The sequence below is a fragment of the Lissotriton vulgaris genome, chromosome 6, assembly GCF_964263255.1.
Source record: "Lissotriton vulgaris chromosome 6, aLisVul1.2, whole genome shotgun sequence".
Lineage (NCBI taxonomy): Eukaryota > Metazoa > Chordata > Amphibia > Caudata > Salamandridae > Lissotriton > Lissotriton vulgaris.
The window spans coordinates 653,297,174-653,323,788 of NC_141694.1; the positions used below are offsets into that span (position 1 = coordinate 653,297,174).

Here is a 26,615-nt window from a genome sequence, read left to right on the forward strand (position 1 = left end):
CCAAATGTTGGTTGACGTGAATGACAGGTGAAGTGCATAGATAGTCTAGTATGACGTTTATTTGACTCCTGACTGAGATCAGCTGATAAGTACTTTAGACCATGCAAGTGTGTTACGCAACTCCTCCTGTGAGTGGGCAGCGAAACGTGTATAAAACTGCCCGCGTAGGCACAATTTACGCACATGAGGCGTGTATATTCATGCGTGCTTAGCTTTTCCTCACTTTCCTTGGAAGCAGCGACTTTCTAAAATGTCGCCCCGGGGCTGCCACCTCAGACAGGAAGTCTCTCCCACAATAGCTCGTTTAAACAAAGTGAATTGTGTCTGCGGAGATGCGCCTTCTCCACTCTCTCAAAATCCCTGCCATCTGACGCGGGAGGATTTATAGCTTTAGCAGAAATTGCTTTCCCCGCTGCCCCCGGATTAAATACTGCGCGATGATTTTTTGTATGAGTAAACATCGTAATAACGCGCCGGCCGACCATGTCTTGAAGCGAGGACGAGACCCTCCTTTCGGTGCCTCCGGTGCGGACTATTTCCGGACTTTTTAACCCCAAGGTACCATGAGGAAAGCCAGCCGCTCCCAGCTTGGATTGTTCCTCCTGCTGTGGGGGTGCGCGCTGCTCGCCCGATGCAGGGACCACGGGCAGGATCGAATCCATGAGATGTTCAAGGTGGGGAGGTAAGTGCCCAAAAAGTCAATTCTGTTTATGTGGAGATTGTGAGGAACCACGCGACTCCAGGGGCTCTTCCTGCGTCTGGACGCAGGTGTCTCGAGAGCAAGAAATACCTGTCCACCGCCACTTTGTTTTTGCATAATAATGTGTGTGGCTCTTGTTTGAGACACATTGTGTTGTTACCTGATCAGGTTTGGCTCTCCCTGGTCTGTGCCCGCCGTTTATTGGTTAAAAAGAGACGTGCGATCGACTTTCTCTTGGAAAGAAAGCTTGTTTGTCTTGTAATGTCCCGTGGAGATATGGAATATTTTATACATGCTTGCTGCAAAGCTCTTGGCCCTGGTAAAGTCCTTAGACATAGAATATTATAGGCAGCCAACCCTCCCCCACTCCCGACCTCAGAATTGTCATTGCCCATTTATACTCAAGCTATAAATGTACTGTTTCAGCGCCTTTGCTCAGAAAATAGTCCCAACCTCACTAGTTCTAGCAAAAAAATGTATCTGTGGAGGTTTTCTGCTGTAAATTTGTTTTTCCCACTTCTATAAATAATTGTGAAATTCTCCTGACGTTCGACAGTACTACAAGAGTAAGCTACATCAAAATTGTGAATCAGAACCAATATTTTGGCAACTGGTGCTCACACTCTGAGGATGTGAGGCCCTTCCGACAACCGGGTGCCTTCCTTAAATCTAATATGTATCTTAAGGGTAGGCCTTGCAAAAAACGCTGCCCGTCTGCTCAGCGCGCATAACCCGGGTGGATAAGGATTTTGCCTGGACTGCCACTGAATGAACAAATCCTTGACTCGTATTTCTGAGCATTTCTCCACTTGCGGAAATACATGCCTCATCCGCGCGGCCGCTGCATGTTGCTCCCGTGATTAGCAAACGTGAACTGACAGCGCGAGCGGCCATAATTAAAATGAGACAGCCGCCCGTGGCTTCAAAGGCTCGCGATGACTTGGTTTGCTGGCGAGCAACCAATTCATTACTCTGCTTTCAGCTGATTTCATGATGTTAGGTCAGGCCCAGACGAGGGCTTGCAACCGATTGGAAATGACACCCAGTGCTTCTCAGAAAGGACATTTAGGAGCCATTGGTGAATGTCAGGCCGAGGGCTCACATCCCAGGGCCTTGTCTTTTTATTTTATTTATTGAGCAGCCACTATCATTTCGAAAATAAATGATGTACGAAAGAACCATTGTATATTAGTCTGATGTGGTGGTGAACATGGCATGTCATTTCTAAGCACCCTAGAAGCCTATTGAATAGTAACACATTTTTTGCTGCTGACCAGGGAAGGAAGTCTACACTGCTTGAGCTGGCCCGCTAATATGTTTAAAAAAAAACATATTTTTTTGCATTTTACATTAACAAATTAAACAACTTCGATGAAAACGCTAAACAAGGTATTGCATGTATGACTTGTGCATCAGTGGGATTAATGATTTTGGGCCAGTATGGAATGTGGGCGACTGGCTTCGATCTAGATTGGGTATGGACATCAGAAGTGAATGTGTGTCCTTCTTAAGACAACAAAACCGTTTGTCCCAAAAAAACAATATGCAAGAAATTTACAAAAAGTATACAACTAATTAAATGGCACTGAAGACGGGTGAAATGTTTAATCATACTTTGTGAGGGGTGTCAGTGGCATGGGAGACATCAGGCATTTCTGTCGGAAGTGAAAGCAGGGGAGTCTAGGCCTGGTAGGGTACCCCCAAACCAGGGAAGATATTTCATAAAAGTGACGTGGAAGAGAGTGCAAAGTTTGTCGCTCTGCTGCGAGACAGAGGGCCCTCATGAACACGAGAGTAGAGGCAAGACTCCTCCATTGTTCAGAGTCCTTTAGACTACGATGACCACTTTGCTAGGATGCTGATCAGACAGTCAGATGGTGCCTATGGCAGCAGGTTATCTTCTCAGGGTGCCTCAAATGTGAGCAAAAATTCATCCCACTTTCTAGCGATCAGATGTTTTCGTAGGACCCTGGCCTCTTCCCTGTGTAAAGTCTTGCTCTCTGCCTGCTCCCACTTCGCAGTAAACACAGTAGGATGATGGGCGGAGTGCTGAAACTTTTCAAATGCTCACTCCCAGTCAAGAGATATGGGTTAAATCCATCTTTCTTTTGCTCACCAAGCCACCCCAGTTTGGACCCAGCCATATGCAGATCGGCCTTGACCCCGCTCCCCATGAGAACAGTCCAGCCCGAACTTCACAGTGGCCAGGTGCTAGGCTATGAACATAGGGGGGAGCAAGACCTTCCATCTCATGGTGTCTGCTGGTTGAGCTATTATAGTTCAATGTCTAGGAATCAGGCTGCTTCTTATTTTATTTAGGATTTCTGTATATATTCCCAAAGCACAAGCCATCCAAGAAATTAGGAAAGGCAATCCAGTGGTGTTCAGAAGCTGTTTTGTTACTTCTGGCAAATATGTCACTTGGGAAGGGCAGTCCCATAACACATATCAGAAATCTGCAGACAGGGCACCACAGTCATAACTTTTATCGTGGGAAGGTATGCCCTGCAACATATTAAACTGGAGTAATTTAAATTTGGCATTATGAAAAAGGCTATGTGTGGGTCTTATAGTGCTCTAGCCCTTTATCATGAGCTGACCTTCCAATCTCTAATTCCCATGTGTCTCATAGGAGCTGTAGCGAAACTGGGTGTTGCCCTGCAGAGATTTATATAGACAGCTAATACATTTCCTACCACTAACCATCACATGAAGGATCTGTACAAGGGACTGGTGTTCGTGCTTGGTCAACCGTGGACCATTTGACTAAAAGGATGTGGTGCAGCAGAGCAGCCATGAGAAATTGTCCTCTGTGTAAAGTGAATTGATTTGTAGGTATCAGAAATAGTAAAAGTTGGTCTTCTTGAAAGAGGTCACCTAGAGTTGTAATACCGACCGCCTCCCAGTGGTGTTGATTCTGCACAGTAATGCACTTCTACTCTTTGAGGAGGCTGAGTAAGGGTATTGCTGAGTCATCTGGGGTAACCTTGTTAGTACTGAGCAAACTTCTGGTGAGGCATCACTACACTGTGTATACTAAAAGAGGACAATCACACCTCAGTTTAATTCCCAGGAGCATCAGTTCATTTATTTCTTCACGGCACATGGGTTGACAAACCTTACTGGTCTCCCTAAGTGCGAAACCCGACAGCCATTGCAAAAGCCATTGAAGGTGTGTTGCTAAGTAGTAATGTTTAAAATTGGGGGCATCAACCCACCCTGGTCAACCAGAAGATGCTCAGCCAGGGCAACCCTACAATGGCTAGTGTGCCAGATTAGTTCACCTAAAAATGTGTCAGTTTCTCAGAACAACTTTCAGGTAAGGAATACTGGGTTGTTAGCAAAATATTACAAGAGGCAAGGCAGCATTAGCATCTCAGATAGGGCAATGAGCCCCATGGATGAGAGAGGAAGTTTCCTGCAAAATGCCACTTGAGCCTTGAGGGCTTACACTGCCCTCGTAAGATTGCCATCTTGATGGTTGGAGTGGTATATACGGATACTCAAGTAGTTGAATGAGGCATTTTTCAAGCTGACAGGGTCACCCCCAGATCTAGGTTTATTGGGAGTACATTAGGACATAATGGGAACATACACAACGTCTGCCAATTAGCAAAGAGTCCAGCACCTGCTCTGAATTCAACATGGGTTCCCTAAATCTTTAAGGTATAGCAAGGCATCCTTCACATACAGAGATATCTCACGAGTGTGTGTTAGTGTGGTATCTGGCTTCCCCCACTCCAATCGCAACAGTGCGGCCAGAGGCTCCATAGCTAGTGCAAAGAGGAGAGGGCCTCTGCCTGTCCCACTACCCATAGATGGGGGCAATCTGAGCGTACTCATGTGGACCCTGGCCATGAGAGTATGATCAACTGCAAAGTGCAATTCCCAAACCTGAATTTGGCCAGAACATTGAAGACGCAGTCTCATGCCAGCAAATTAAACGCCTTTTGTAGGTCAAGGACCAGACAGGCAGCAGGGGACCACATTAGCAGGGCCACCTCCATAATTTTGTACAATCTCCCCATATTTTGGTCAGTATTTCTCCCTGGGATGAACCTATTTTGATATTCATTAATCAAGAGTGGGATTATGCAATGTATGTAAAGAGCAAGAATTTTACTGAAGATCCTGCAGTCAGATTTCAATATTGCAGTTGGTATGTAGGAAGAAATGTCTGTGAAATAATGCCCTGTTTTAGGTACAGAGACCAAAGAGGTTTACTTGGGGTTCGAGGGTAAGCTTCCCTTGGTTATTGCCACCTCATACATGAAGGTCAGTTTGGGGCCAGGGTGTCTGCATAAACCCCCCAAAAACTGTATTGTAAATCTATCAGTGCCCAGGGTTTTGCTGGACGCCATCTCCTTTAAAGCTTTTGTAGAAAAGTGCCCTTTTTATTCGGTCACCCCCCACTTTCCCCCCCCAATGCTGATGTTTATGACTCTGAAAGTGAACAGGAACCTGCTGCCCAGGCCCCAGTGCCCACTTCCGCAATAAAAAACCAGATACATTTGTATCTCAAGTTGGCAAGGAATTTAACCCCTTATAAGTCCCTGGTGAATGATTGTAGGGGTACACAGGGCATGGGTATTAAAGGGGCCAACAGGGCCTAAAGCACTGTTTGTGCCACCCTGAGTGACCCAAGTAACCAAATGACAGCAGCCCTTCAATTGCAGACTGCATGAGCAGTGCAAACTGCTCAAACTCGATTCTGCCCTCACCATGTGTGACACAGTAAATGCACTATTTTTAATAAATGCCAGTAACCGTAAGAAGGGCCACCTGAACCCAGGAAACACAAGGAGATGATGGACTGAGTGCTGAAACTTTTCAGACAATCACCCCAAGTCACAGATCTGGGTTGAATCCATTATCGTTCTTTGGCTCACTTCGCTGCCCCAGTTCAGACCCAGCTATATGTAAATCAGTCTTGACTCTGTCCCTCATGGGAGCAGACCAGCCTGAACTGCCAAGCCAGGTCATCCCTGGATCAGAAACAAGCATCCTGGGACCGGTTCGGGGTAACACCCCTCATCAGCCAGGCTAGCTTGAATCCAGTGGCAAAGTGAGCAAGGGACCCACGTCTGGGCATACCCTGCCAACTTAGGGCAAACAAAGCAAACATAAGGAGATGATGGACGGAGCGCTGACACTTTTCAGAAACTCACCCCCAGTCACAGATCTGTGTTGAATCCATCATCGTTCTTTAGCTTACTTCGCCACCCCAGTGCAGACTACGCCATATGCAAGTCAGTTTTGACCCTGTCCCTCATGGGAATAGTCCAGCCCTAACTGCCAAGTCAGGTCTTCCCTGGACCGGAAACAAGCATCCTGGGAACGGTTTTGGGGTAACACTTCTGATCAGCCAGGCTAGCTTGAATCCAGGGGCAAATTGAGCAAGGGGCCCACGTCTGGGCCTACCCTGCCAACTGTGTTCTCTGGACAGCCGTTGAAAAGTGAAGTATGACAAGAGATAGATATACATGTTTTGATATATTTAAAATAAGTTAATTATTGTGTCAGTGGTTTTTAGATATCATTTTCTTGAAATATTTGTGTTATTTCGGTCAGGAGAAGTTTCACACATGTTAGAGGGATCATTTATAGGCCCTTCTAGTATTTAATGATTGATGGAAGATATTATTTTACAATTCCCCTTGAGGAGATTTCATTCACTCGACTGAACTGTTTGTAGCTCATAACTGATAACTAATTTGAACACATCCTATTCAACTATTCGGGAGGAGGCTGAACCATTATTCTTCTCAAATAATTCCTGTATCTGGCCTCTAAGGGCCCTCCTGTGTCAACCCCTGGAGTTGCCAAGTGGGAATGGGCAGAAGGGTGCTGCCCCAATCGAGATGGACCATCAGGGAATTGTGATAAGATATCTCCCTACCTAAATGATAGGAGAGGATATCAGTACACAAAGCATCATGGGATAAACCATTCTATCTAGTTGCATGTATAAATCATGTGTGGGAGAGTAAATTAGTCTAATGTTAGGATTACAGAGGCACTGAACATCTTTTAAGGGTCATTATTGAAGCCAAAGAGACAGTGTCATTCCACTGTGAGTCAGGGTGTGTGAGAGGGTTAAATGAGTTCTGCCTAGTGTGTCACCCAGGACACTATTAAAGTTGCCCCCAAGTAGCCATGGGATGTGTGTCTCCTTCCCTAATTGACTGGAGAACAGGTGGAGCAAGCTTTGTTCGTCTGAGTTTGGGGTATAGATATTACTCATGGCAACAGTGTGCCATGTAACTTACCCTTGGCCAAAACAATCTACCTTTTCTATCTGTTATGACCATACCTACTTTGAATGGTATTCCTGTTTTGAGACAGATTAGGCCCTTCTGGCGTAGTCAAAGAAGTCGGTGGTAAAGATCTGACCTTGCCATCTGGAACCATACTCCCTCAATGAAAGTTATGTGAGACTCCTGGAGCAAAGCTATCGGATTCACCTTCACTTGAGAAAACAGTGGGATTAGAAACATTTGGTCAGGGTATGCATTCCCCTCATGTTCCATGTAATTACGGCAAAACTCTTTGAGTGTGCTATAGGGGTCAATAGTTGTTGGTACAGAAAAGTCCTCTGCATGGTAAAAACCTGTTCCCCTGCCTTGAGTACCCAACTGTACTGTTGCCTGGATCCCTAATACAGATTTGTTTCATCATAGGCAGGCACAGATCATGCATGTGTGCTATGCCATAGGCCTATTTCACTGATTGCTGTCTTGTTGCACCGGAAGGGGTGCCCAAAGTGCTACCCTAATAGTGATGGAAGGCTACCGTCTACCCCAAGAGTTAAACAGCATGTGTGTAATGGAGGCAGCTTACCATGTTATGATCAGTAGACGTGAACAGATTCTTTTTTCCATGTGTCACTGGAATGAGGCCTACAGGTTCACTCATATTTTTGGATAGTTTCAGTGCCATAGAGTGCTGTGCAGTGCCGGAGAGGTGACTCTGGATGTATGAGTGCCTGGAAATGGTACAGTATAGGGCTACAGCAATGCCATGCAGTATAAGCATGGTTAGTGCAACTACTGAGTGTATGTATGCCTACGAGGGATACATTACATGGGAGATGTAGTGTTCTGAAGTGCGTGTGCAATGAAAGCATGTGCTGGGTGTCTGTTTGCTTGTGAAAAGTACAAAACATGAAGAATGAAGTGTTGTTCAGCGCATGCATAGTGAGTGGGTGTGCTGGCAGTGTGTGTGCTTACATTATAGAAAGGATCCAAGACTAAGCAATGTGCACATAGGGATTGTTTGTGCTGGATAAAAATGTGCCTGGGTAGCACAATACATGTAGGTTACAGTACCAGGCACTATCTGTGCCTTTTAAGAGGAAGAGAGTGAAACGTTTACGCTTCAAAAGAAGCAGAACCCCAACATAAAACTTCAAAGACCCAGACCCTAAATCACATTTGGTGTCTGGAAATTAACTATAGAAACGGGAGGTTGAGACCACAACATTTGTCACCTGCTAAGCAGCCAGAAGGGCTGTGTGAGAAGAGAAAGCCCTGCAAAATTTATGCCAGGTACCAGGACTGGGGCCCAAGGCCTTCCAGTCTCCCTGCTGGGCGAGGGGATATCACCAAAGGAAACCAAGACCACCTGTGCTGGAGCCTGGAGGACCAGGGTCTTCTTGCTTGCCAACACTACTTTGCTCAGTGAGGAAGAGAAGAGTGTTGGAGAGAACGGGTTCCAGTGGGGAGTCCTACTGAAAGGAATCCCTGTGTGAGGTGTGAAGAGATGGCTGTGCACCAATCTGGTCATTGCCTGTGTGCAGGAGTGATTCAATGACCACCATATGCCATGGACTGAGTCGTGCATCAAGCACTGTAGTGTAGTTCCTACATCCCTGATAGGCTCTGTGCATTGGAATAACACACTCTATAGATTTGACATAGGACTGAGGTAAGTATGTCTCTATCTAGTACATTAAACTTAATTACTTGTGTGTGCCAGCTAACTCAGAGGTCACTAGAAACTTCTCGAATGAACAAGAAGGGATTAGTTTCTGACAACCGCATGAACATGACAACTTTGTTTCCCTTAGATTCAGAATAATCTCAGAATCGTGGAAACAATAGATTACAGTTTCACTCAGTCAATCGTGATGCTTCTTTTCTACAGAGTTGCACAGAAATAGAGAGACGGGCGTTTCAACAAAAAGGGTTTATTGAACAGTCTTATTTCTAATGCAAGAGATATGAACTGCTACAATCGTAAGGCAGAATGCGAAGTATAATACGTACAGTGTTAGCAGTAATATAAAATAATTCTGCAATAGCATGGTCTGTAGCCATGACATATATAAATAAAAATACATACATAAATAACACAGGCTAAAATGCTCAACTGGTGCTTCGAAAATAATCCTACCCCAGTGTACCTAACCTAAGTGTAGTACGAGGGAAGAAGTAGGTGCTGTTTTAGCTACAGTCGAGTTTAGCTTAAGTTTAGTTTTGCAAAGAATTGCCAAACGTTTCTCTAGGTTCTAGTCAGCTCCATACCTTAGAATGAGAGAGGTTGGAATCCCCTTCCCAGGACTCGATCTCTAACACCCCGCAAGGGGAGCCAGAAACCCTGGAGCTGGATTCTCAGTGAGGAGGATGACAGCGTCCGGTCAGTGCTTCAGTTGGGGACTTGACTTCCTTTCGGGACTTGCTGTGGCGAGCCGCGTCGTGCAAGTAGGTAGCCGAACTGCACCGTGTCTTGCCATAGCAAGTGAAGGTATATTTGTACCTTGAAGGTGTTTAGGAATGCCAGTATTGACGTACAAGTCGGACATAAGAACGCCATGAATGAACCCCTAAGGAATAGATGTTAGTGCATAATAAATGAGTTCTTGGAGAAATCAATATCCAGGCAAAGGGGAAGTCCTAAAGGCTTAAGAGTCTAGTTTTTCAAGAACTCATTGTGACGAAGAGGATCGGATGTAGTTGACCATGCCTGCTTTTGGTTAGCATGAGCAATGCCTAAATAAGGGCTGGATTTCTATGCCAAAATAAGGGCAATGTGAATTGTACCTATATAAGTGCATAAATCGGGAAATCTATATACAGTATCTAAATCGGCACACAACAGCACCTTGTGGGGAGTTCCAGACCCATCCTGCCCTACTGTAACTGACTTCTGTCTTCGTGGGTTTTATTGGGCATAGGCGACATTTGTTAACCTCTCATACTTTAAACTGTGTTGCTTTTTAGCGTTTCAAAAAACTTATTTTGCGCCGTATTTTCTTTTATGAATTCTATGTGTTGTGCATTTTGACCACCTTTACGCAGAACATTGCCATAAATCACATACCTCACCGCATTTCCTCCCCGTTCCACAGCAGCCTGTGCTGCTGGAGTGGACGGAGTGGCGTTGCAACAGAGTTTCCTTGCCTTCCTCACTTCCGGTAGCAAAGCTTGGCTCAGCCATCTTGAGAAGTGACGGACTAGTCTTTTCACGCAGAACAGCCATAAATATGCTAATGGCGCCGACGCGCAGCGGTAAAGCTGTAACTGACTTCTGTCTTCCTCACTGCATTTAATCCCTGTTCCACAGCAGCCTTTGCTGTTTGAGTGGAGGTAGTGGTGTTGTGACAGAGTTTCCTCACTTCCGGTGGCAAAGTTTGGGGCAGTCATCTTGAGAAGTGACGGACTAGTCTTTTCATTTTTTTTTTTAAATATGTTTTTATTGCAGGCAGTATACAAGTCACATGTAATCACGTTTTGCAGTTTCATATCTAGTGGTTGCGACGTGCCAATCTCCTAGTAGCTCGTTACACAGCCCATATGCCCACATCCCGGATGCCGGGCGGCGTGTACCAGAAGAAGTTAAAGGACGTGAAGCAAGAGTCAATCGCAGCCATCTAGTAGGAGGACCTCGTGTCTGCTTTTCCATTTGTAAACAACCCCTCCCAAAAGGAACCCCCACCAGCAACCGACATCACATTGTTAGCTTAAGGAACGATCATGATCTACTGGATGCGCCTTAATACAGCTTGTAATTCCTCTTCTTCTCCATAATCTTACGAATCCCACAGCGGGTAGTTATGATCGAGCGCGCAGGTCGCCCGACCCTGAGATTTACCAGATTTCACGCACTTGGGCCCATGACGTTATTACGACAATATTTTTGTGAGTCGGGCGAGTTTACACACCACCATCAGTAATTCTATGTGTTTTCTTTAACACTATTACCAAGGTACCTGACTTACCACAGGCACATATTTTCCTGACGGATCAGGAGCTATCAGAGGATAAGAGATAAGATAATCCTAAATACTTTATTCATTCCACAATACTTTGATAATTTTATAATGACCACAGACACCTGAAGGGTTTTAAGGATTTTTATATAGTAAGTAAATTCAAAGTGACAAGAGTATAAGACTTATACAGATCAAAATATCAATAATCAGGATTACAACTATAATGTAGCTATGGATGAGGGCAAGCACCATTAAGTGAGAGTGGAAATTCTACTGGGAAAGGGTAACAGGGAAAATTCTATTCAGTTAAGGCTTATACTAAGGTAGGTGAGTTTCAAACACATTAGTCAGTGGATTGCTAAAGTCCTACAAGTGATTCAAAAACCCTAATCTTAGCCTATCTGCTAAACTAAACTTAAATCCTAGACATCAGTAAAGTTAGATCACACTATTTAAGTAAAACAGTTTCAATATGCCCTACAGGAAAGGGAAAAGTGGAACACAACTAATAAACAGTTTGCATATACGGCATTTGAGATGACAGAGAGAGTATCATGGGCATAGAGGCTTTATTAGAAGAAAGAGGAGGAAGAAGGATAGAAAGATGAACACCCACAGATTATATTTACCTAGGACAGGAATGAAGACTAACCCTGGCCACGGGTCAGCTTGGGAAAGACGAGGACAAGGACCCTCAAGGATTTAGGATGCCAGTAGGTGAGCAGGTACAGCTCACGGACAATCAGGACAGGATACCCCTCAGGATTTGGGTCAGGACTGGGCTCACCAAAGGGCACAACCAACACCTGCAGCTTCGGATGCAACGCCTGCGCTACTCCCTCTCTGCACGGATTCCACCAGTAACCCCGATTGGGTTATTGAATCTACCAGCAAAGTGCTTCGCCAGTACTTAAGACTATTTCCACCCCTTGGAGTTTGTGGAAATCTCGAACAGAGTGCTCCGCAGCTCTCTGTATCAATCACCTATAGAGTTCGTAGGGTCGGTGACAGGTCAGCTATTCGGACAAGTCGGACAACTTCTCTAGCTAAGACTAGGCTAGTTATACCCTTTTTCGGGTCCTAGACCACCCACAAATGTTGCAAGTGACAGGATCCCCAACTAAGGATTGGTCAAGAGAGGTGGTTAGGTCATTGTCACCACCTAAAATTCTGGGTTCCCATGTTTAATATTCATATTTCGTACCCACCCCTTACATTCCAGTTCCCAGGGCATGAGAAAGGTGTAAAACAATAGGGCACACATAACAAAATACATTTGTAACAGTTTTAGGTACAGCCGAAATCTTCTCTCGGTGCACGAAAGTTGTTCCCAGGCGCATCTCAACTTCAGAAGCCAGCTGGCTTGGTTTTGCTTCTGCGCAGTTTGGATTTTCCCTCATCACATGACAGGGTTGTAATGGGTTTCAATGATGGAGCGGATCCCCACTCCCAGGCCCACAGATACGCGGTACATGAAAAGTAAGTGAAAACAAATTATAAACACGGAAAAAATGAATACACTGTACACCATGGAAAGCTACACTACACCCCTTACTTTATATTAACTATAACGGTTAGGAGTTATGCAGAAATAGACAGATGTGCAAAGCGGCACTGGCAAGCAGAGAGCGTGTTTAAAGACAAAGCGGCCATTTTAGCAGTAATGCGCATGAGCGAAATAATCCCTCCAGAACTGCGAGTGCGTCACATCACATGGGTATGACCGACGCATGCGCAGACTGAATTTCTGCGAAGCAGCGATTCTATAGTATGAAGCTTTGTTATGATTAATAGACACATAGACAAGCATCTCTGGGACACCCGCGTGTACTGAAAAAGTGCGATATTAATGACAAACGGGATTGGTTAATACTATTACAGGTTAACGAGGTTCTTGAATAAGAGCAAGTCGCTTTACGTGCGAATCCTTGCTCCATCAGTTATGCCTCACAGGAACCCCATCCCAGTGTCAGGTGGCACTACTTCCATATTACTTCTTTGGGGAGTCCCTCGCTGATCTTACGATATTGTATATTATGTCGTGAAGGTTCCATCTGTAGTGTTTCCTAGGGGCGCTGGTACGCAATCTACAGTCCCTTAGTCGGACTAGTCTTTTCATGCAGAACAGCTATAAATATGCTAATAGTGCCGGCGTGCGCAGCAGGCATGCCGGCGGCCCACCGAAAGTGCCACAGCGCCAGCCATTATTCTGATTTTGGGGAAAATCGACATGCTGCTCCTGCTCTTAGACATCCGAGTGTCTCTCTCCAGGCAATGTGTAAGCAGGAGGAGGCTGGGGGGGATGCTCAATTAGTGGCCCCGGTAGGGATAGGGACAGTAGCTAATTTGACCAGAACGGACTCTCTGAGATGTGGCCTGCTTAATGTTAGGTACCTCTGTAAACATTATCTGGAGACACAGATGTTGTTAGAGTTTCATGACTTGGATGTCCTGGTGGTGACGGAGACTTGGAATCATCCTGATTCTGATTTAGAAATGGGCTTAGCCTGCCCTCAGGTCTACAAAGCTTTTCATGAGCCACGTCCTTGTGGCAGAGGTGGAGGGGTTGGGATTTTTTTCAAGGAGGTCTGGAACTTCTCACCCGTGGATATTGACATGGTCGAAGGGGTCGAGCTGTTGGGCTTTGCTCTTAACGACCTTGGGCACCAGGTGCTGACAGGTATCATCTGTTTTAGGCCACCGGGAGTGGTCAGTCTCCTTCAACAGAAAAACCTGATTGATGTGTTTGGTAATATGGCTCTTTTACATGCCAGACTCCTTATATTAGGGGATTTTAATTTATGGGCTAACTGGAGTATGAGTCCAGGGTATAACAATCTCCTACAATCATATATGGATTTGTCCCTTATTCAATGTTTGGTAGAGCCAACACATAAGGGGGGACATACCTTGGACCTGATATTCGCCAGGGAAGACTCCCTAGAAGTTGTGAATGTTTTACCGGTAGGTTGGTCTGATCACCATCAGATAAAATTTGATGTGTTTGATATTAAACGGAATGACACTGTTATGAAGGAGATAGGAAAGGTCTGGGACTGGAAAGGTCTGCTGAGGAAAGGTAGCTCTTCCCCAGTATTCAATCTTGAAGGCTTGTTTGATCCGGGGAAACAGGTGGAGGATAACTATGCCATGTTCTGCTCACACATTAATGACCATCTTGACCATCCTCGCCCCTAAAAAAATGATTAAAAGAGATGGTAAATCCTCAACGGCCTGGTATAACACTGTTTTGAAAAATGTTAAACTTGGCTGTAGACAGGCAGGGGTACTCTGACACAGACAAAGCTATCTGGAAAGAGAACATTTCTAGTTATAAGAAAAGTATTGTCTCTACCAAAGCTGAGTACTTCGTATATGTAATTTTGAAGGCCCATAATAGCTCTAAAAGCGTTTTCAAAATACTGAACGATATTGCCAGCCTGGCCTGCACTAAAAATAAGGTCCTATCTACGCAGGAACTCTGTGACAGTCTGGCTGCTTTCTTTGACGATAAGTTTAACAATATTATTGAAGGGCTATAGGAGAACAGTATAGCTGATAAGACTACTGGCTCCCACAGGATGGGCAGGAGGACCTGAGAGTGATGAGGGAGGTCTCGGTTCAGATGCCTCTTCTGGATCACTTTGATATTCCTTCAATTGAGGTGTTTGAGCAAATCACTTTTGGGGTTTCTTCTGGCTCATCTTTAGACCCTTTTCCACATAGGGTTTGCAAAGCGTTTGGATCTGAACTGTTTCTCCACTTAGGCAGCTGTGTAATCAATCCCTGCATAGTGGGGTGGTTCCCTCCTGCTAGAGGCAAGCGGTTGTTTCCTCCCTATTGAAGAAACCCTCACTTGACCCAGCCTGTCTTAAAAACTACAGGCCTATTTCACTCCTTCCATATCCAGTGAAGATCATTGAGCAACTTGTGAGCAGGGCACTCTCACAGTTTTTGGAAGCAAATGGTCTACTGGATGATGTTCAGTTTGGATTCCGCCCGGGACATGGGACAGAGACTGCTCTGTTGACTGTGCTGGATGATCTTCGTTTGCGTGCAGACAAGGGTCAACATGCCACCTTGATCCTATTAGACCTGTCTGCTGATTTGACACGCTCAATCATAAGGTCCTTTTGGAACGGCTGGAAGGAGTGAGGGTAGTTGGTCAGGCACAGAAATGGCTTCATTCATATCTATCTGATAGATATCAGGCCGTGGTTCTCCCCCCTTTTCAGTCCAAGTTTACAAAGATCCACCATGGTGTGCCGCAGGGCTCTGCAATAAGCCCCATTATTTTCAACGTCTATATGAGTCCCCTGGTGGATATTATTAAATCTTACAACATAGGCCTGGTAAACTATGCAGATGACACCCAGTTGATTTTATCACTGGAGGGAGAACAGTCATCCTCATTGGAGAACTTCCATGTCTGTATGCAGAACGTGGTTCATTGGTTAAGAAACAACTCTCTGCAACTTAACTGGTAACGAAGGAACCTCCTGAGGCTTGAGCCGGGAGTAGAGCGGTAACGCTACTTTTAAAATTGTATTTTGTTGTATGTTCTTTTAGAAACATCTTGCTGCACTCACCATTTTGAGCACCCAGCACTGCGCAAACCCCCGGAGGTCAGCTGAACAATACGCTGCCACCGGAGAGTGTTTGTTTACCTCGCCACCATTACGAGGACACAGGCCACGCCCACCGGATAGGCCACGCCCCCTCACTCGCTACTTGTTACAAAAGCGCGCTGAATCCTAGCGCTGCCCACTGGTAACGAAGGAACCTCCTGAGGCTTGAGCCGGGAGTAGAGCGGTAACGCTACTTTTAAAATTATATTTTGTTGTATGTTCTTTTAGAAACATCTTGCTGCACTCACCATTTTGAGCACCCAGCACTGCGCAAACCCCCGGAGGTCAGCTGAACAATACGCTGCCACCGGAGAGTGTTTGTTTACCTCGCCGCCATTACGAGGACACAGGCCACGCCCACCGGATAGGCCACGCCCCCCCTCATTCAATCTGCCTCCTACAAATATGTGTTCATTCAGGAAGCGCAGCGGACGAGCGCAGCGGGCGCGACGAATGCGCGCCGAAGTCGCGCCTAAGTTCAGCCCGTCTGCGCCCGTCCGCGGCCGGACAGGCCCAGGGGCCAGGGACGCCGCCACTGCTATTTCCTACTCCCCCTCTGCTCTTATGAGCCTACAATCCTCTGCTTGCCCCCTATCTCCCGATACCTGGGCCAGGATCTCTTCACTGGGGATCGCAGGAAACTCCCCCCCCCATCTGGGGCCGGAGTTACCTCTCATTGCACCTGCTCTTGTTCAGTCGCAGATTCGGGTATTATACCTAAACACTCGCTCCTTGGTCAGGCATCAAGCCGATATCCTTCACCTCCTCATGACGGAGAGGCCAGACGTTCTCTTGCTATCTGAGACCTGGCTCACCGACGATTCCCTCCCTGACATCCTCGCTGCGTTACCCCCAGATTACTTTCTGCTGAACACCAACCGTCCTGGGGGCCGCTCCGGAGGAGGGGTGGCAGCGGCAATACGCAAGAATCTTAAGATTATCGCCTCCGCCTCCATGGCCCTCCCTGAAGTAGATAACCTGGTCCTCCGTCTTGGAACCGAGGTAGGTGCAGTTACCCTAATGGTACTATACCGCCCCCCTCACCCCATGCCTTCCTTCCCCTCATCTTTTATTGAACAGTTGACTAATCTCACCACCTCCTCCCCCCGCACTGTCATTGTTGGTGACTTCAACTACTGGTTCCAGCACGAGGACGCTGGCCCCCATGCCTCGAACTGTTCGAGGCCCTCTCGAGCCTGAACTTTACTCAATTAGTCAGGTCCGCCACTCATAGTGGCGGTTACATCCTTGACCACATTTGGGTCCACGGGGTCAAGTCCTCCTGTCCGCTTATAACACCTTGTGTGTGGTCCGATCACTTTTTGATTGACACCACTTTCTCGGCTGTTGGCCAGATTAGGTTCCCACTGCAGGAGGGCGGCACCGCCCGCAAGTGGAGAGCCGCCGATTCCTCTAAATTTCTATCTCACCTCTCCCTAACCCGCCCCCTGCTTCCCAATGATTTAAGCACCAACGAGCTTCACAGGCATATTTCTGACTGGCTCACGACAGCCAGCGATATTTTTGCCCCTCTAACTATGTTCCCTCGATCCCGACACTGCAACTCCCACAAATGGTTCACCCCCCATCTCAAGACCCTGCAAATGGAACTCCATCGATCTGAGCGCATGTGGAGGAGAGACTATTGCTCGTCTAGCAGAGGCGTATATGTGGCCGCGCGCATTAAGTACAAAACAGCCATCTCCGCAGCCAAAAAAGCTTACGCCTCAGAAAAAATCTTATCCGCCCCTTGCAAGTCCAAAGAGATTTTCAAAGTTCTTAACGAATTCACTTCCGATCCCAGGACTCTTCCGACTCAGGCCCCCACACAGGAATCTTGTAACGCGCTAAGTACTTTCTTCATTCAGAAAATTGCTTTGATTAAAGACACCATCCCGGCTACTCCCCCTGGCGCTGGTTCCGTCTCTCCCCCCCACAATGCCCTCTCTTTCACTCAGTTTCCTCCCTTAGACCCCACTTCCTTGGCCACATTGGCTACCCGTACCAAGTCTGGATCTCCAGACGACTGCTGTCCCCCCACCATACTACGAGACATCTGCCATTCTCTACCCGACTGCATCCTTCCCCTGCTGAACTCCTCTCTTTCATCCGGTACGGTGCCCAGCTCCTTCAAGGAGGCCGTTTTGGTGCCCCTACTGAAGAAGCCGGGTGCTGATCCCGCCGTTCCGGCGAACTACCGCCCCATCTCCCTCTTACCCTTCTTCTCCAAAATCCTGGAAGCCCACGCCACCGCCTGTCTCTCACAGTTCATCGAGAGTTCCAACTTTCTCGAGGCCAACCAGGCCGGCTTCAGACCCGGCCACTCCACGGAGACTGTGATCTTGGCCGTGCTGGATGCCTTGAGAGACGGCGCAGACAAGGGTACCCCCCAGGCCCTGGTATTATTAGATCTGTCAGCCGCTTTCGACACGGTGGACCACAACATCCTCCTCCACCGTGTCGAGCAGGCTGGCATCCAGGGCCTGGCGCTGGCATGGGTCAAATCCTTCCTTACCGGGAGGTCTCAGACCCTCAGCCTGGGCACCCTCAGAGCTCCTAGGGAGCACTCGCCCTGCGGGGTCCCCCAGGGCTCCTCCTTATCCCCTCTTCTCTTTAACCTCTATCTTCGACCCCTCCTTTTCTCTATGAGGCAGTGGGACGTCACCGTTTTTAACTACGCGGACAACCTGCAACTCATCTTTCCTCTCAATTCCCCCTCTGCTATTCCTAATTTCCAGGCAGCTATGTCCCACATCCTCCAGTGGATGTGTCAAAACCAGCTCAAATTGAACCCCGGAAAGACGGAGCTCCTTCTCCCTGGCAGGAGCTCTACCCACTGGGGTCCGCATTTTTGGCCGGCAGAACTTAGCTTCCCCCCCACCCCCGTGGTCTCGGTAAAGAGTCTCGGGGTCAATATTGACTCCGGCCTTTCTCTGGGGCCCCAAGTGGGCACGGTGGTCTCCTCCTGCATGTTCCAGCTGCGCAGGATCAGGAAGGTGGCCTATCTCCTCACTCCTGAAGCCCTTCTGCAAGTTATCACGGCCCTCGTGCTCTCCCGCTTAGATTTTTCGAACTCTATCTACCACGGTCTGCCTAAAACATCTCTCTCCAGACTACAATCTGTTCAAAATCAAGCGGCGAGACTGGCCCTTGGGATTCCGAAATGGCAATCCGCCAAACCCCTTCTCTCTAAACTGCACTGGCTCCCTATCATCTCGAGGGCAGCCTTTAAGATCGGCTGCCTCACCTTTAAATCTTTATCTGGCTCCTGTCCTGTCTTTCTGAAATCCCTCATCAGGCCCTACTGCCCTTCACAGAACCTAAGATCTTCCCACCTTCACCTCCTGTCCATCCCCCCTATCAAACTCTGCAGATCTGGAGGCCGGAGATTTGCATTCCTGGCCCCTAAACTTTGGAACTCCTTTCCCCTCTCTCTCAAAACCTCTAACTCTCTCATTCTTTTCCGTAAATCCCTAAAAACATGGCTTTTTCCTCAATCCAGCTAAATCCCTCTGATCCTTCTGCATCCAACCAGCGCCAGGAAACCCACGGTGTCAGTGCGCTTTACAAGTTCCCCTTACAATACAATACAATACAACGTAGATAAAACTGAATTCCTCTGTACTGAGGGTGGGAGAGTGCCCTATTCACTTCCGGCCGACTTCTGGCCTATTCCTGCTGATCCCCCATTGGTACCATCCAAGCCAGTTCGCAATTTGGGAGTTTCATTCAACGAGAAGCTGACCTTGGAAACACACGTTAATAAAACCATGGGGAACTGGTTTTCTCTTATTAGGGTTTTGAGGAAAATTTTTCCTCAGCTCCCTACTCAGACACGCTCCTTGTAAGTTAGGAGCGTGATTTAGAGCAGGTTGGAATACTGTAATTCTCTATTGTTAGAGTCTCCCAAGTTTTTAACTGGTAGACTGCAGAGAATTCAGAATATGGCAGCCAAACTGGCTTTGACATGCCCCGTCAATCTTCCTCCTCTCAGGCCTTTGCGGAGCTAAACTGGCTTCCCATAGTGCAGAGGATTCATTTTAAATCCCTCTGCGTTGTGTTTAAAGCACTGCATGGATTGGGTCCCATATCAATGCAGAGTAAATTTTGGTCTTCGGTCCTCTTCAGCTAAGTGGGTGAAAGTACCCCTGACTAGAAGAGCAAAGCTGGGGGACAAGCTTTTAGTGTTGCTGCTGCAAGACTTTGGAATAAGCTACCCCTGGAGTTGCGACAGATGAAAGATCTTCTGCCTTTTCGTAAACAAATAAAAACTTGGCTCTTTCCCAGAGTTTAACATCTATCTGCTCCTTCCATAGTTGTCTATTACTTTCTTTCCTCTTTAGCGCCAGGGTGCCCGATGGGTTGCAGTGCGCTCTATACATTTTTTTACATTACATTAATTTGTGGCTAGCCCTTATGCCAGAGGAGGCCACCTCTGAAGTGATCGTGCCAACAAGTGCACCAAATCTCATATATGCCTTAGAGGTAACCCCCATATGCCAGGAGGGGTCACCGTGGAGTGGATTATTGTACTGGAGGAGTCTGCAATTTGCCCACAAGTACTGTGGTGACCCTGTATGCCAGGAGTGGATGCCAGAGCTGAGTTTTGCCAGAAGTTGGGTTGTTGCCCAAGAAAGTGAAAGCTGTGACCTGCGGGTCGAGCCTCTGCATTGAGATTTGCACCCAACCAACCCAGAGAATTTCAAAGTATGCAAAGGAGGACATCTCACCATTGCTGGGATCCATTTGGGAACCTGAAGATCAACCCCCTTCGCCCCTGTGCAGGGAATACAGACTTAGAACATGTACAGAAGCTGGGAGTCTCTCTGGTCACTGAGGAAGCCAGTAACGCCACTCATGAGCCTGCACCTGACTGGTACTGCAGCGAGAAGCCTGACTTGTCCAAACAGGACCATGTGAAGTGTTGTTACACATTCGGATCATATCTGTATTATATAATATCATAAAATTAAATATTGCAAACATTGACGAATGGCCCACAGTTCTATTTTCCTCTGTGGTTCATAGTGGTGCAAGCACATGTACTTTATCTCTGTTTTTACTGTTTACTTCATGTTCCAAGACAAGATATGAGTAATAGTTGCTGATTTGTGTCGAGGGAGCAAGTGGACTGTTCATTTGGGTGCTGACACTGCTAGTGCTAGTATTTTGTGACTAGAATGGGTCCATGGGCACTTTCAGGGCTTTATTATGGCAGCTCAAACAGTCATATATGCAGTCCCCCTAACTTGCAATGCATGCAAATGCCAATAATGCCCAAATTGCCACTCCTGTCAAATAGAGGGTTCTATTTTTCATTAAATTAATAAATGAATGAATTCTGATACTCCACGGCTCGGCTCCTTGAACCAACTCTGACGATGTATGCATGTATGCATATGGTATTTCAATAGCACAAACCTAGCCAAAAGGCACTTTACAGTGTGAAAGGCAAGCATAAAGTCAACAAGTGAGAGATGTATCTGGTTTGTGGATGTTTTGATATGTAGATTTGTTTAAAGAGGTGTGTTTTCAAGTCTTTCCAAATTTGGGACAGTGCTCTGGTGGTCCTGATGGTTATAGGCATGTTGTTCCAGACCATGTTTTTTTTTTACACTTCTTAGCCTACAGTCTGATGGTGCCCTGCTTGCAGGTGTGCTGAGAACCACTAGAAATGGTGAGCTTGTCTGCAAGATAAGCGACAGTGCTGGGCATAATGGATTTGAAAATAATGCAGCTGGTATAGAAGATGGTGCAGGCCAGAAAGTGGAGCCAATGTAGTTCCATCAATATAGGGTAATTTATCATATTTCTTCAGGCCAATGATGGGACATGCTGTGGCATGTAGGATGCCCTTAAGAGGTGCCAGTGTGGTGCCTGGGAGGCCATAGAGCACAGCATTACCACCATCCAGATGCAGACGCACTAGAACAGCAGTTCTGAAATCCAGAGTTAGTAATAGGCCGACTTTGTTATTTTGGCAATGTGTTCCTTAAGGATGAAGTTGGTGTCCAGGTTGAATTGTAGTGACTTGGAGTTTAGTAAAAGTTGGGGCTCAATGCCAACAAGGTTCATGCCACTGATAATATGAATCTTGAATGTAGTAAAGGAAGTGTAGGGATTCTAAAAAATCTGAATTGTGAGTTTATATTTGAGAGACATGGTTGGTCTTGGGACATATGTTTACAAGTTGTATTCCATAGTCATAGGTGCTCATTACTAGTGGCCTGATGCGATAATTATTGAACCAGATGAAATCCAACACAAATGTGTTCGAATTTAACGGGTGGGATAATCATCATCTATTTAGAGTTTATTTTGCAAAAATTTGCCACACAATGTGGATCTTGATGATTACTGTTTGGCCCAGGTGTCATCTTTCACAATTTACGGGTAAATAAACAGTTGCCATAGAGCTTGGCAGTCCAGTATGTGCTGAAACAGAAGTTACTATACAAATCACGATTTAGCAGGCCACTTTTAGTAAGGTCAATATGTGATGAACTACCTTTTTTGAGCTGCATCTTTTTTAGGTATTGCCAACAAACAGCTTTCAGGTTACATGTAGACAAGATATCGTTGCTCTATATTATGCAGATGCTTCAGCAACACCCTTGAACATCTCTGGCCAAAATGTTGGCACAGCCAATAGGTCTACACTGGCAAAGCAAAAAGGCACTACCCATTGGTTTTGTCAGTGCTCATATGTTTAGATTTGAAATGGGGTCTGGGCATACCCTTCCCACTTAGGGCGAAAAGTGATATGCAAACAAAGGATGGACGGAATGCTGAATAAATCATACATTCACCCCCAGTCAAGAGATCTGAGTTAAATCATGCCGGTATCAACACTGTTGTGTGGGCATAGATTATGAAACACAATGACATTGCATTTATGGGTACTGACATTGTTATGCAGGCACAGGTTATGACATACATTGACATTTCATTTACTGGCATTCCTGTTTTCAGGCCTGCACATATTATGGTATTTATTGACATTGTATTTACCCATTCCAACATGTGCACCTTCTGCCAAAGGGCATAGGAGGCTACTGTTGAGCATGCCCTACCCCTGCTTACCCTTCATCTGATGCATGTTTAGGTTACCCAGAAGGTCTCAATAAACAGGTCACAGCTGGCATCAGATGGGTGGATTCTATCTCTTTAGAACAAGTCGTAGTAGTGTAACTGCAACAATCCGTGCTTAACTGTATATAGGGAGGGACCCGTTATAAATTTGGCTAGTATGTGATTTTGCTGTTCACAGAGCGGTTCATCTCCAGGGAATGATCTCAGATCAGATGATAACTGCTTCGAGCAGCAAGTACTTTATGTCTCTCATCAATTTAAGGAGTGCATCCAGGACCCCGTACTCCCAAAGGAAATCATGTCATTGCCACCCGCATGGATGATAAAAACATTTGGGTTGGTGAAATCCCCTTGCTGCCGATGCCTAGCCAGTGGTCAGTCATACTTCATGTCTGTTTGGGCGCATGCTGCTGTCAGATCACAAATCTCTGAGCCATCTGGCGAAAGGTTGAATGCCCACACAATAGACCACTGACTGAGAAACTGTCTGGAAGAGAGCCAATTTTCCCCACACCCGCCCTAAAAGCCCTTCTCCCACCTGCTCCTAAGCAAAGTGGGGGCAAATGTACTGTTTAAAACAGATGGACTTCCACAACCCAACTACTTGGATCTGATGCAAAGGCAAGCCCGGGGAGGCTGCAGCAGTATCTACCCTTATTCTAGAAGGTAGCGAGATCGTAGATACATCCAGATATAACAAAGTGTTCTCGCGAACGGACATGAATTGATGAGAGATGAGAGCTAAATGACATTCAAGCAAAATAAAATTGGGGTGAGGGGCCAGTGGGCCCCTAGGAATGTATGCAGCAGTCAGTCTTACCGGGCAGCCAAAAAGCCAACTGCGGCTGCCTGGTGTATCCGGCTCCCTTTCCCGATCTCTCGGTCTTAGATCTGAACATCCTCCTGGCCAAGGTTTGACCCTGAAGATTCACTCCCTCCAGCTTTATCCCTTGTGACGTGTTTCTTCTCTCCTGATGACCTTGCTACCAGTTCAGATATTGTGAAAGCACTGATAAATGCTAATGAGTACGCTAGCTGGAATAATAGAGTTTCAAACTCTGACATGCATATCGTGGGCACCCTTCCCAGGAGGTTGTCCAACCGATCAATTACAATGGGCCGCGGGCGGCCGGGGAGATCCCATTCCACCCTTACATATCCTTTACCACTAAGAATGATTTTGGAAATGGGACTATGTGGTGCACCTGAAGCGCCAACACAGGAAGATTGGGCAAAAGACCTAAATTGGTGCATGATAGCGGAGAAGGTGGTATATGAGGGTCGTAAATGTCTGAGAAAATTGATGCAAATATGGGGTGAGTGGAACATGTACAGGGGAGGCATATGTACGGCCTCTTTGCTGGTAACCCAAAACATGTCATCCAATATTGGATCGCCATAATGTGAGAGGACAAAGAAACAAAACAATAGCGATAACTGATGTGAATGTGGTGTTGATTGCATTTTCAGTGGTCATTCAAACAATGCTCGACGCTGTAACAAAATCTGAGATCTACCATTTCATGTTATCAATAAGAAAGAGTTTAAAAAAGAATGATTTTGTGGGGTCTGGCACAGATCTCAATTTAGCGAAAAACGCAATGTTATCCAGGTATTTCCTTACCACTCCAGGAGATTTCCCTGTGCCCTTCTGTCTGTGGATGAAATTGAACATTTTACTTGTGCAAAAGGGGTACTGCCTTTCCTCTGCCGTCAGTCCCAATAGAAAAGGCTGCACTGTCCTCTCGTTTGCCTTCTTGTAGCTGTCATCATTGCAGAGGTGTTCAGGCCTGAGAGCACGGGGCACCAAGCTTCCATAGGTCCAGCGGATAGGAATCTTCAGTACATCTTCCGTGAGCAGGGCCCTGACCGCTTCCATCTTAAAGTAAGATAGTGCATCATCTACCATGTCATTCACCGCTGCGACATGCTTGAATATGAATGTTGTGCTGCAGTCATGCCAGGATGCTGGTTTCGAGGGGCCTGAGTGCGAACGGGCACTGCACACTCTGGCTGTTGACTGCAGACACAGCAGACATGCTGTCAGACCACAAAACTATTTTCCACGCATTGAAATATTCCCCCCACACCTGAATGATGCCACTATTGGGAAGAGCTCAAGGAGAGGTGTGCTCTTGGTCAAACCCGTTTCATGCCATTCACTAGGCCAGTGCACCATACACCATTTGTTTTCAAAAACTGCCCCAAACCACTCCTCGCTGCACCAGTGTAAATGGACACATTATGATTAGAGGATGCAGCTTAAGGTCCGGTGAGCATTCCATTGACTTTTTTCAGAAAAAAGGCCCCTATCTCCATGTCCTCCCTCATCCTGGGTGTACGCCTGGTGTGGTTGTGCTTAGCTTTGCCTCGACAAAGCCCTTGTAATGTTCCTAGACAAAATGTGTCCCATGGGAATGACCCACAGGGCAAAGTTGAGCTGTCCTGACAATACCTGCAGCTGGTGGTGTAGTGTAGTTCCTATATTCCTAATAGGCTGTGCGCATTGGAATAATATATCCTATAGATGTGACGTAGGACTTATGTCGACTAGGTCTCTATCGAAATACATTATTCTTAATTGTGAGTGCCAGCTAGCTCAGAGGTCACTAGAAACTTTCTCGAGTTCACAAGAAGGGATTTAGTTTCTGACAACCGCATAAACATGACAACTTTGTTTCCCCAAGATAAAACTGATCTTCAGAGTCGTGGAAACAATGGATAGATATTTTACTCAGTCATTCGTGCATGCTTCGTTTCACCAGAGGTGCAGAGAAATAGATAGATGGGTGTTTTCAATAAAAGGATTTATTGGACAGTCTTCTTTCTCAAGCATAAGAAATGAACTGCTACAATCGTAAAGCTGGTTGCAAAATATAGTGCATACAGGAAAAAGAGTAGAATAAAATAATACTATAAGAGCATTGTATGGTTCCTAGACCATAGATAAATACATACATAAATAAAAGAAGCTAAAAAAGTACTCAACTGGTGCTTCTACAATACGCCTACCCAGATGTACCTAACCTAAGCATAGTACGAGGGAAGAAGTAAGTGAGGGGTAGCATACATTTAGTATTCTTTGCCAAGAATCTATCCAAGATCTCTCTTAGGGCCTAATCAGCTCAGTACCTTGGTTTTAGAATGGACTCGATTTCCCAACAACCCGCAAGGGTAGTTTGGAAACACTGGAGCTGGATTTCTCGTCAGGAGAAAAGACAGCGTCTCTCTCACTGCATCTGCTGGAGGGTCGGCTTCCTTCGGCACTTGCTGTAGAAGGGTGCATCGGGCAAGTAGATAGTTGAACTGCTCCAAACCACCGTGTGTTTGCTATGGCAAGTGTGGGCATATTTATACCTTGAAGGTACCACGTTTGACATAAAGGTGGACATAATAACGTCATTAAAGAGTCTCAGTTCTTTGAAAACTCCATGAGTTCTTGGACAAGTTAGTATTCGAGCAAGGGGAAGTCCCTAGCTGCTGAAGACGAGTTTTCCAAGAAATCGTTGTAGATTTCCAGAACTAGTGGAAGTAGCCCTGCCAGTATTTGGATTGCATGAGCTATGTCTAAATATGGTTATGATTTCTATGCCTATATAAGGATATGGTGGTTTATACCTATATAAGGGCATGAATAAGGAAAATTACAATAGGGTCCTAAAATGTTATACAGCGGAGATACCCCTTCGGGGGTTTATTCAGGCGCTATATAAGCACATAAATAATACAACAGTGGGAGAACCTAATCAGGATGAAAAGCCTTCCAAAACTGGTGGTCCTTGGGGATGGGGAGACTGCATGTGCTTTTGCCCAAATCAATTCCAATGCCAAAGAAACAGAGTGTTGTGGACAGGCCCTCAGTCTTATCCAAAGCCAAAGAAACCCCTGGGGCCCCACACAGGGACATGAAACTTTGAAGATTCCTATTGCATAACTGTGAGTACCCCAAAAATAAATAATTGTCCAACTAGTGAACAATATC

At 46.2% G+C, this 26,615-nt stretch overlaps 1 protein-coding gene across 1 annotated transcript in view; it reads left to right on the forward strand.

Annotated features, from left to right (window-relative positions):
* The first annotated feature begins 277 nt into the window (after nt 1-277).
* Nucleotides 278-26,615, forward strand: part of LOC147707821 (gamma-aminobutyric acid receptor subunit rho-1-like) — a 477,030-nt gene continuing 450,692 nt past the window's right edge. Inside the window, exon 1 of the mRNA XM_086925248.1 lies at nt 278-682. Coding sequence (XP_086781374.1) covers nt 564-682 — 119 coding nt within the window. The 5' untranslated portion in view covers nt 278-563. The remainder of the gene's footprint in view (nt 683-26,615) is intronic.